Source organism: Cydia splendana, chromosome 9, assembly GCF_910591565.1.
Source record: "Cydia splendana chromosome 9, ilCydSple1.2, whole genome shotgun sequence".
NCBI classification, from domain to species: Eukaryota; Metazoa; Arthropoda; class Insecta; order Lepidoptera; family Tortricidae; genus Cydia; species Cydia splendana.
Window position 1 is genome coordinate 10,136,772 of NC_085968.1, and position 12,483 is coordinate 10,149,254.

The following is a 12,483-nucleotide window of genomic DNA, read 5'->3' on the forward strand; positions in this document are numbered from 1 at the left end:
AAGTATATGTGTTAGAAGGTTGATTAAACTTAAGTTTACCCGGGTAAAACTAGTATTACCCAAGCTTTTTTGGTAAAGTCCGAATATGAAATAAAAATAATATGTGTTCGGCGTTTACCCCTACACATACACACCTAGGTCTACCCAACGCTGCATGGCTGGCCATTAAAAAAATAAAGATATATCAATGTTGATTCGGCTTTGAAATAGGCAAGTTGGTGGAAATCGAGTTCTGTGGACACCCCCCTGTAAAACTAAATTAATCTAATGCTTGGTTTATATTATAAATACGGATTACACTATAGTAGGACTATAAAAAACGACTTTGCTATTTCTATATAGTTTTATATCGTTTAACACCGGTAGGTACGAGTACGCAAGTACTTACTTAAGACTGTTATCCAACTTATGCATTACTGGTAATCATTTTAATGCCTATTTTTTATAGCCCAATATTTTCAAAGTATGTTAAATATTTATTAACTTTCCGCGCGCGTTTTCTACCATTGAAACGAAGTAAACGCTCTATACTAGCGGTCGGCAAACTTTTAGCAGCCAAGGGCAGGCGTGGCTCACTCCGCGATTTCGTCGCTTTGCTACAGGTAGCTAAAAGTACATCCGTCCGACACCAATTTTGGGGAAAGCCATAAGCCGCGCGTGGCGCTGTCGCTACCTAGCGGCCATATCTGTGCTGATCGTAACAGATTCGTTTTGTTAGAGAGTGAGTCTTCTGTACCTAGTAGTATTATTTATTCTGTGCCAAGGGCCACATAGTAGTTAAAGAAGTTGACGCAGGCCGCACTTTGTTAATATGTGTGACTTTATCAGACATTGTTATATGACAATATTACATACACAAAAAATAGCCAGGGGGGCTTGCGGGCCGCCTGTTGCCGGCCGCTGTTCTATACGATTAATTTACTAGATGATTCAAAACTGAGCAAACAAAACAAATTATCAATTGCCGAATCTTCGACAAGACAATCACTTACGGCTACTATTGTGATCAAATTTCTCCCTTACGAGCAGTACCCGTTCGGATCTATATAGACGTATGTCACGTATGAGAACTAAGCTTTCGATAACAGATGGAACTTTTTAACATGGGGCACGTTTACATGCGATTTCCGCAGTGCGATTTACGCAACGATTGGCCTTTTAGAAACTGTTTCCATAAGGTTTGATTAATGTGTCCGGAGGAAAGACGGATGTGGTGCTCTGTTCGATGCATTGATTTAATAGCAACGTTGACGGCTTCATGACAAAGTAAACTATATAGAAAATCCATAAATCATACATATGCAATGCATGTAGATATATAGGTGTAGATAGAGGAAATAGGAAAACATCTCTCATAAAACGTACATAATATATCGGTTATTTTAATTAATGAAATATGCACAACCCAATCTATTTAATACAAAGTTGTAAATTTTTATATTTCAGTCAGAAAATGGGCCATAAAATTTTTAAAATTGTACTACACTTTTCTTTTCCGATTTGGTAATTTTTATGATTTCTAATCAGGGTGCCTAGCCAAGGTGACAATCGTTTGCGCTACGATAATGACACCCTTTGTGTTGCGTTTAGTTCGCTACGGAGTGTAAACGATTGGCATGTTAGCTACGCATCTAGGATCACTAGCTGTTTTGGCCCTAAAAGGAGAAAAAAGTGTACTTAGTGTACAACTTTAACAAAAATGGCCCAAATACTTACCCTTGAGGCTGGAATACTTACCCTTGGAATCTATAAATCGATGTCAATTTGTTCTTATTGCGAGCGAGTTTCACTGCTAGTTAATAATAAAATATCAAAAACAGTTTTTTTTAAGTTCGAATGCCTGTGGTGTTACTGCCAGGGCAAAATTATTTTAAATCGGATAAAAGTAAAATAGGTCAAACGTAACTTGTGCGGTTTCATGCAACGAGACTGAGGGGCGAAAGGGTTATATTTTTATCCGTATTGCAATGTAATGTATTGTATTATAAATTAACGGCATAACATAACGTAAATAGGATTAACACTTTTAAATGATTCACGGTTAATTTCACTAGACTTATATCGACCGGGATATGAACCGTGATTACCTTTTGTATTGTTTTGAGCTCCCGATATTTTGACGCAGTTACATGCATCTTGTTCTATGTTTGATATAAGTCTAGTAAATAGGATTTTTCTTTGCAGCTCCGAATAGTAAGCATATTTAAGAAGTAAAAAAGTTTAAAAAATGCACTGTTTCAGAACCAAACATGTTACTGTTGTATGTGTTGGGAGTGGATTAATTAACAATAGAAATAGGGTTAGCTTCAGTATCACAGATATATTTATCGGGGAGAAGATTATTTTCGTAGTAATCTTTTCCAGAGCTCTCCAAAACTGGTTGCATACCATTTATTGTCAAGTACATCCTAATTGAGTTGTTTCGATATTAGCATACACCGGAACTAAACCGGGCACTGCCAATTACGATGTTTCTCGTAGTTGAGATTTCTCTGTTTAAAAACAAGTCATGCCATAAGCAGAATTACAGAATAAAACGTTTTATACTATGCTATAAACGTATAAACGAATAGGCATACATATGTTAAATTAGGTTTTTGATAATAATTATTAATTATTTATTTTCTAAGATCTAAAAAAAAAATATTATTTTAGATATTTAGTTTATATGTTTAAATTGTTTTAATGACTTTAATGAGTATTTGCCTTTAGTTTAATATTAAATATAAAAAACGGAGTTTTAAATTTTCTCGACTATATACTTATATACAAAAGCATCAATCTAACTTGATTCAGATGGAATAAATACTTTAGTAGTACGTAGTACGAATCAAACGTAATAAGTAAGCACTCAGTTGCTTACTAAGGCTTCACTCAATTTCAGATAACAAGCGGTGAAACTCGAATTTCCATTCATAAATAATAAATACTTTAGAAGTACTAGGTGCTAGGCGTGATCGGGGTGCCAGCAATAGGAAATAAACTACATTAAAGTACCTGTTCCAAGATTCTGTCGCCCGCTGCGTTTATGCATATTGATGCATTACAAATCCAATATCGTAAATTAAAATTTGACACGCACTGGATTTCTATTTACAAGTCGCGAATGGCAGCATTTATTTTAACTGATTCAACTGTAGGACGTAAATCTCGGAGGCTACATCAGTTAGTAGGCATTTGCGAATATTATTACTCTCTCTTCTATACACTGAAACTAGTTCACAGAAATCATTTTTCGTTGTAACTTTCTGATAAGTAGTTTAAATCTGTTAAGCAGGCTGTTGGCATCGACCTAACTTTACAGGACGAGTACCTAAATCCTATTCTAATGCATACAATAAATATAGATGTTATTAAATTTGTAAAGCACAAACACAATTCATGCAGCAATCAGAAACACGTGTCAGAACAATATATTAGAAATCCCACGTAAGATCATAAATCTCTGAACTAATACAACTCAATCTCAATTGGTAAAAGTCAATTTAGTTTACAACTGTATTAAAATTCGAAGGGCTAAGAAAGTAAAAGTTCAGTTCACAGCCTGTTCAAATAAAAATAAATTACACCTCTCAAAAACTGGAAAATGAACGAATGATGATTGCGGTAGCGGAAGCGCGTGAGACTCGGAAACCCTACAAAAGCAACAATTTTATCATCTTACCCATTTTGCCAATATGTAATCAAGAGTAATGAAAACGTGTACGGATGTACAAAAAAATGTAATCATATTGTACATTACTTAACCATTTTCATTGTTTTAATTTTCACTGTATCTTCAATGTCTAGATTAGAATGTAATTAGAAAACATGAATAAAGGAGTTGCTAATTTTTGGGATTGTTCGGGAAAATTTTGCTTATGTTCAGCAAGTTCGGAGATTGTTTGTCTGATTTTGCCTATAGAAAAGCCAATGGGAATTAAATGTGAGGATATATGAAAATATAGGTATGATTTCACGAACAACATTTTAGTAAAAGTATTTCAATTTAGGTATGTGTCTTAGGGTTCTAGTATCTCGTATAACATGTTGTACATTAGTGGTATCATTTAGGTATAGGTATATCATGCAAGTATGATCATAGGGTATAACGGTGGATAAGTGAATAAAAGGGAAAGTTTTCATAAATAAGAAGTGATCACGCGATCGCAGACTGACAAAATGACTTCATCGAAAATCAAAATTATCTGTATTGCAAAACTACCGAAACCCGACCGGCCCGTCGAGCCGCTAAGGATATGTAACTGTACAAACTGCATAATTTGGGTTATTATATGCACCTTCGCGGACGTGCTCGATATAGGCATAAGTAACAGCTTGATTATATATTTTAGTGAGTTCGGCTATCATACAAATTATAACTGTACCTATAATATAAAGATACGTTTACTTAAAGCCAGAAGTCCGCGACACTACTCGCGGCGACACTACTTTTAACAGTCATAACCAGTTGACAACGAAACAATATTAAAATCCTATTCATTCATAAGTCATAAGATAATAAAGTTACGACGTAACTGGTGACACAATCTATACCTTGAAATTTTGAAATTAAATGTTTAACATATAATTTGCAGCGATAACAGATTTCATTAACATTTAACGCACCGAGCACGTTTGCCGCAAAATGTAAAAGCATATTATGCTAATAATGATCGTGTGACCTTTAGAGAAATTTCTAGACTGCACCAATGTAAGAAGTTACCACATAAATATAGGTATGTACATACACAGGTACACTTTATATTAACCTGTATTTGTATAAATCCCACTTATACTTTTAATTGGTTTTCATCTAACTAAATATTTTGTTTGTCCTTAAAATTGAATTGCTAATTCATATTTTAAGAATATGTTTGCCCGTAGTTTCAATCATTTTCAATCTAGAGTATAAAAGGCACTTTTAATCAATTAATAAGTACATAATTCAGTTATTCTTATATTTAGCTAGGTACTTTGAAAGTTCTCAATTTACCCACAAATAGGTAGTATTAATAGTTAAACTTGTTTTCTAGCCACTGCTAATAACAACTATTGTTAAAATAAACTTGATGTGCAAAAAGTCCATCGCGGCTAGTTCCGGGATCTCTATTGAAAGTTTTTACACAACTTTCTTGGAACATGAAACGGCGATGTTTTCGATTAAAACTTGTCACCTACGAAACGAAAACTTCCTTTCTGCCATTTCTCAATTGTACAGTATGCACGTACTTATCAGTAAAGTACGTACTCGTAGGTACATCCGTATCTGACCGCGATAGTTTGTTTGCTCGCTTGTTTTTACTTTCAACTTAAAACATAGACAAGGTTACATACTTTTAGACCTTTCCCGATGGAAACGATAATTGTATATTTTATAATATTTAGCGCCCTCTTAGTAAAATCACCTGCTAAGCATCGGCCGATCTTGGGTCGTAACAAGTCCTGCACTTGTAACACCTTCAAGTTTATACGTTTATTATTACACCAGTCGTCCTTGCAAGGCCGCGAGGGCGTGCGTAGGAGATGCGCATGCGTCTGTTCCGTGGGAACACTACGCCGCTTTATAGTTACATTATACATTAGCGCCTGAATAAAGGGATCGGCACGGCACGCAAAGTGGGCGCTTGAATAATGGCACCTGCTGTTCAAAGTGCCTTTGGTTACGCCGGTTTAGGAAGCGGCGGAACTCTAATTGCCATTATCACAAATGAAGGCTAGATGGGAAAACTAACAGGTTTTAGATATGAAACGGATTTTTTTAGAATATGTAACCGAACTTCCTTTGGTTTTAGATTTATTTTGGCATTGGCTTGATGAAGACTGTAAAAATGTAATTGATCGAGTGAGTGTGCAGCGCGAGCGAAGCGCCTCTATGTCTTCTACCTACAGGTCGCATACCGCATACCTCAATTTATGTTCGTGAAATTTTGTGAGCAGGCTCGATATTCGATAATTGTGGATTTATTTGTCGATACAGTTTTCAGAATAATTTCAAAGTAGCGGAGGCATGGGGGTTCGTGAGGTCTACATCAGCATACTGGACCACTATTACTAATTAGCAGGTTACTCGCTTCGGTACTGAAAATCCTCGTTGTGTAAGGTAGTAGAAACGTCTAATTTAACCTAACAGCACACCTATTAACTGTCAAAAGACTTGAAAACTTAGAAGTTGCTTTAAGAAAATATATCAGTAGACGGTTGCTTTATCATGCGTCACATTGCCGTTTTAGTTTAGGTACTCACCGAGCCCGCAGATGAGGTACGTAGGAGGAGGTTTGAGGACGGATCTCGAATAGGCCCCGCGCACGGTCTCCAGCGCGCGCGGCGCGCCGCCCACCAGCAGCACCCCCGGGCACACGTAGCCCGCGTAGCGGAGCTCCGCCGTCGCCGCCGCTAGCGCGCCCGCCCACCAACATTTCGCGTTCGCTGCTAGGAAACTCTGGAACAAGAAAAAAATTGGGTTATTTCTTGTTGAAGGTTTCAATCGATCCTGTTTCTGTGAAAAATCACATGTCTGGTGTCCGTCTCACTCTGCACCGAAAAGAGATAAAGTGTAGTATAGTGTCCGCTTATTCCACGCACTTCCACACTCGGTCACTCTTGTTGTGACTAACTATTTATTGTTTTTTGACTTGTTTTTGTACCATATATATGAATAAATAAAAAAACATGAAGTTAAAGAAGGGAAGTTGGGTACAGACCACGGACTGGCTGCAGATAGACTCCATACGAGATAGAGTAATGAAAAATGCTAAGGCGTTGGGTCCATAGGACCTCGATACCCACTTCTTCGAATGAGTGCGAAGGAGTCTATTTAAATCGTTTTAAGCACAATACGAAATAATTAAATCCTGAAAGAAATAGTACAACAAAAAGGCTTTGCCAGTCTAAATAGAAAACATATAGTCTGCGATTTCTGCGAACTATATACCTATTTATGAAGCTCGTTGGACTCTTTTTTTTACAAATTTAGTGTTCTACTGGGGCACTAAAAGTAATTTTGTTATCGCATTTATAACCCATTCATTATTCTCTTATATTGCAAACCGGCGACCTATTAACCGCCCTTTGAAAATTGTCGATACGAATTAACTTACTTTTAGTTCGAATGACAAAAAATACAAAACACCGTTATTAAAATGTTCTCAATTTCAACCCTGCCCTGGTAACCTTACAGTTAGTGCAAGTGCAACGTTGCAAAAACGTTAATTTGTAACTGTAAAATTAAATGCCAGTTGAGAGGGTCAAGGACCAGCAAACGGGTTGGGCCAGACGCTCGACAAGGGATTACAAGAATTTAGTAATACATAGTATTAAGATTGTGAGAGCTATCACGCTATCAGCTTAGCTGTTTTAATTTGACGGACGATTGGTGTTGGTCTATTGAAGTTTACTTTCGCAGGACTACGAGTAAATCGAGGGGTGTGCGGTCAAACCCGATAAGTCGAGATATTTTTTCATTCAAATAAGAACTCCAAAAATATCGCGACTTATCGGGTTTGACCGTTCACCCCTCGAAATATTAGTGAGCCGTTTCCGTTGCTCTAGAGTGTAGATCACAATTTTAATTGTAGGTATGTATCATATACTAATGGAGTATTTACCATACTAACTCATTTTTCTGACTCGGCATCAGGTATATTGTTACGGCGGATAAGGAACGCAAGGTTTATGATTTCTTGATCTCTGAGACGTGCTCTACAGCTATATATGTATAGAAGCCAATCGGTAGGAAATTTGATAAATTTAAGCCCCAGTGGTTCCAGCACTAATACAACAGTTTGGAGTACACAAAACTCGGGGCTTTTCAGGATGTTGTCGTTGGTAGTTGTCCAAATCATGTGCAGTTGCTTACTGAATTTCTTTCCTCTTTTTTGTTAATCGAAGCTTTGTGAAGTCCCTACAAGTGCACAGATGCATAAAAGGCCTGCACTAACGACGTCACACTCACAACACATTAAGCAACCTAAACCCTGCAATTACCCGACATCGCAGACAAGCTGGCAACTCGGGACAAACGATAATTTACAAGACATTAAATCGAGCCTTCAGTAACACAGCAAAATGCAGGAGAAAACCTGTCGACGCCGTAAAGAGTAAATTGCTGTACCTAAACTATTATGTAGATTGGAATTTTCCTAAGTGTGAAATGTCCCTACCGTGAAAGTTAGGCCTCCGGATACTTTATATCAGAAGAAGCTATAATTACTAAGTGCTGATACGGTTAATATAATGGTGTCATAAAACGTAATTACCGACAAATGAAAATTAAACGGTGTTTTCAAGCGGCCTTCATATTTAATCTCGGAGATCTAACAGGACTCAATGAGGCACTTTTGTCAATTAGTTTTACGAGTATGATGGACAGTATTTGAAATCATTTATATCGGCTCGTGTAATAATCTCCACTTTCAGCTGCACCACATAATAAATTAATTTTAATTTTAATTAATTAGTTCTACCGTAGAGAAAGGACACTTCCTACAAAACCGAAGTTTGACAGCGATTCAGGGACGAATCATGCTGTCCCTTTCTAATGTATGGCACTATCCTTATCGGCTATTTAGGGTTGTCAAATTTCAAGTCATTATCTTATCTGTGGTCGTGCGCGAAAAGGGACGGCAAGTTGTGCCGGCCCTAATAATTGCTCGAAGCAATGCTAAACCGAACGGACTCGTGCATGCCCGAAAGGAGGAATGTCACCCCACGATGTCCGCTATCAATCAAGCAGGACGTAGCTGTCGTTAGCCACGCTCAATGTACATCCAAACGTAAAATGCATGGCTATTTTATTATGAATGAATCCATTCATAGTGTGGTCATGCAATTTTGCTACTCGCTGTACCTACATAAAAATGTGTATTCGGATGCAACGTAACTACGCAACACTTCGGTAACAGTAAACATCCTAAACGAAGAGATACCTACGCGCAAGCATGGAGTTGGCCCTACTGGTAGAGTTATATTAAACCCCGGGCAAAATTAAATGTACTTACGTTTAGATCAGGATTAGAAATCAGGACTTGAAGTAAACCGATTAAAACAAGTGGTCTTTATTGAATTAATGTCATATTAATTTAATAGCCATATGATAACTATTTAACTGCTGGATATTAGTATGAAGTTTACCTCGATTTCTATGATTACAAGTAAATACCCAACATTACTATAAATATTAAACATTATGTAAATGGTTAGTAGAGGTTTAATTGGTTTTGACCTTCAGCTGCTTGAGCACCACAGTCGATCTAGATTCTAGAGTAGACTCGCTCCTATTTCCCCAACGACTACCCACTATAAATACAGCCTGTGCAGAGCTTTAAAAACTGGGCTACTAATTTTAGAGAAGAGTAAGTTAATCGGTATTAATAGGTAGCTCAACTTTTACTATATAACTAAAACTCTTTTTTTAATAAAAGCAATATACAAATACACGATTGATCAAATACACATTTAATTAATAGAAAGAATAATGTACGTACTAAAATAATTTTATCAAATGAAACTTACATGCCTTAGGTAGATACCTATTTAACTTATCTTTTTTACTTTGAGATATGTACTTGCCTTTACCGGGTACCTAGGTTAATAAATAGGTACTTATAGAGACGATACGAGTAATTTTTAAAATATGTACTTATGACAAAGTTTCGTAACGCCAAAAACTGTATTTAGTAGGTACCCTAGTTTTTAATGTATGTACTAATTATATGCATGTATTACTATTCGACACAATGCATATTGTTTAGAATAAAATACAATAAATAAAAAATAAATATATAATTCTGAATTAGATAACAGTTTCGTACCTAAAAATAAAAAGTAATAAAATTTCGCTTTTCAAAGCTCATCTCAACACGTATACACTCGATTGCTTCCGCTTTTGACGTTTATACGCGATGGGAACACCTCGTAAATCTGTAGAGCCATTAAACTTTTAAAAGTGGTACAATAAACACAAAAAACGTACACGGAAAACGATTTTAGTGGCACGTGTGAGTTGCAGCGACGTTTATTGGCGACGTCAAAGGACTTGTATTTCAAAAGTGTTTGAGCCTACGCTGCGCTATATTGAGTATAAATTCTTGTATCTTGATACCTATTCAAGTTATAGAAACCACGTTACTTTAGGTACAATTACAGGGTGAACCAAAATACGTGGGGACATATTTCATATAGGTAAGTCTTTTTACATAATGGCATTAAAAATTAAAACTACAATCATTTAAGTAAAACAATTAGTATTATCTTTATAATATTCGGCTTTGATTTTGATACACACACATGGCCCTGTAGTAAGATACTGAAGCATCATAAGATGTATACCTATTACCTATTAAAATATATTTGTTTGAAGTACTATATTTGTATAATAGGTCTTACTGTACTAAGTACTTAATAAATACTTGTGAAACGACACTTAATTACACGGTACAGGTACACCTATAAAAGTTTGAGAATGGCTCTGCCGCACTAACTCTATAACAATACGATAACATAAACTTTTTGCACATAAAACGAGTTTTAGAACGTATACATGTGAGTTCCGTTTACGTCATAATTGAGACTTGCCCTTATGTAATTTGTTGCAGTTCATTACATTACAATAACTTAATTACGCATAAGAACTGAAAGCTTTATGTACTGTGAGAAGCCGACTATCTTCATCTTGAAGTTCGCAACATACGGACATATGTACATAACGCATTGCCACAGTCACCAAAAGAATAGCAGTAGGTATCCAGTTTGTAATATACATTTTATATTTAAATTTTGCAGAAAGAGATAGGTATCGAAAGAGGCCAAAATATCCAATGTAGGCTAAATATTTAATGATACAAAATTGGATCATGTAGATTTCCGTATACTTCGTATAGTTTAGGTTTATGTTGTCACAAACTGATCAAATCGGAATTACTAAATTGTAATAACTGATAACATAACGTATATAATTATGTATAAATCATAATCCTTGCTTTTGACATTGTCGTAGTCTGGTAAAAAAAAGTTTCTAGTTTAAATAAAACCACTTAGCCACTTTTAAATTTCTTCAAGCAGTCAGAAGAATATAATAAAATAACTATTGAAATAAAGCTGATTAAACAGCGGTAACCGAAGACAATACAATTATTGTTCCAGGTTTGTCTCATAGGGTTACTGTAAGTACCGACTGTATGCTGTAAGTAAGTGCGCAGTGTCACGCTCCGTTGGCGATTCCCGTGTGAGTGCCGACTCGCTCCCTGCGCCGGCGCTTTTCGCAGATTTTATACAATTGTTGCCATTGTTATGTAAGCAAGTGTTTTCTTTAGTGAGAAATAACTGAAAATGACAATAATTTCTTAAGAGTTTTAATAATTATATCGGATCATGTTAAACACTTTATTGTCGTTATTTAAAACCAGAACAACAGTGTCCTATTTTGTAAACTTGGATTAACTCATAAAATATACTTCATTAATCTTTTGTCGCTTCCTACTCACAACCTTCCTCAACTCCATAATTTTTCAACAAAACTCATCAGAAGTAATATACAACAACCAATCAAATGCTATTTCGAAGTCCTATTCAATTAATTATTCTCAAAGTCAAATTATAATGCCATCAAAGTGAGATCCGCATGTGTGACCTTGTGTTAAACCACTCTTGATATTTCCTATCAGTTAACGACTACTTGATTTGACGGCAATCTGCTTTAACTCACAAGCCTATTAATAATTAATTCCCATAAGCTTAGTTCACTTGCTAAATTGATTGATCCCATTAATTTCAAACAGGTATACAACGAAAGCTTGCGCGTACACGTAAGTTTGGAATTACATAGTTTTTAGCCAAACTACCTATTAGACGATCAAGTTTTTAAAACATTTAACTAAACTAGGTACTCATTACTACTAGTATTCCATGACAAGATTCAGTATAGATGTAGTGCCCATTGTGAGGTATGGGGACGATCGAGGAGATACAAGAGTAGATATGTAGGGATGAAGACATATATAGACTACCTATATACTTTTCACGCCACTGTTCGGAAATGTGGCAATAGATGGTCAAAAACCAAGCTGGAAAGTTGGCAATAGCTGTAGCACCTGAACCACCACTACTACAATGTTTCATTGTTATCATCATCTGTCATTGGTGACGGTTCGCTACAGCAATGAGTATCATTTAAAACATACAAATCAATAAAAGGTCTTGTTTGGCGCAACTTCAAAAATAAAATTAGGTTATTTATAGGACCAATTTCTTGTTAAAAAAAAAAGATATGTTAAACCATTCAGTTCAATTATTTTTTTACAATTATCCATTCATTTTTACTTTTGTAGCTGTTTGTGTTTTTTTTTAGCAAAAACGCTTCTAGGTTTAGAGTCGGTTGAAGCAAATAACAGAAAAACGCCTCTTAAAAGTGATAAAAAAAAGTAAAAAAGGCGGGATCTGAAAATACTTACTAAATTGGATAGTGTAAATTGTGTTTGACTAAAAATACAAGAAACACGTATCTAC

At 35.8% G+C, this 12,483-nt stretch overlaps 2 protein-coding genes across 2 annotated transcripts in view; both read right to left on the bottom strand.

The window, feature by feature from the left end:
* Positions 1-12,483, bottom strand: part of LOC134793521 (pre-rRNA-processing protein TSR1 homolog) — a 561,986-nt gene that overhangs the window by 316,517 nt on the left and 232,986 nt on the right. The window lies entirely within an intron of this gene.
* LOC134793519 (probable serine/threonine-protein kinase DDB_G0267686) overlaps positions 1-12,483 on the bottom strand; it is a 185,727-nt gene that overhangs the window by 70,414 nt on the left and 102,830 nt on the right. Inside the window, exon 3 of the mRNA XM_063765105.1 lies at positions 6,226-6,421. Coding sequence (XP_063621175.1) covers positions 6,226-6,421 — 196 coding nt within the window. The remainder of the gene's footprint in view (positions 1-6,225; positions 6,422-12,483) is intronic.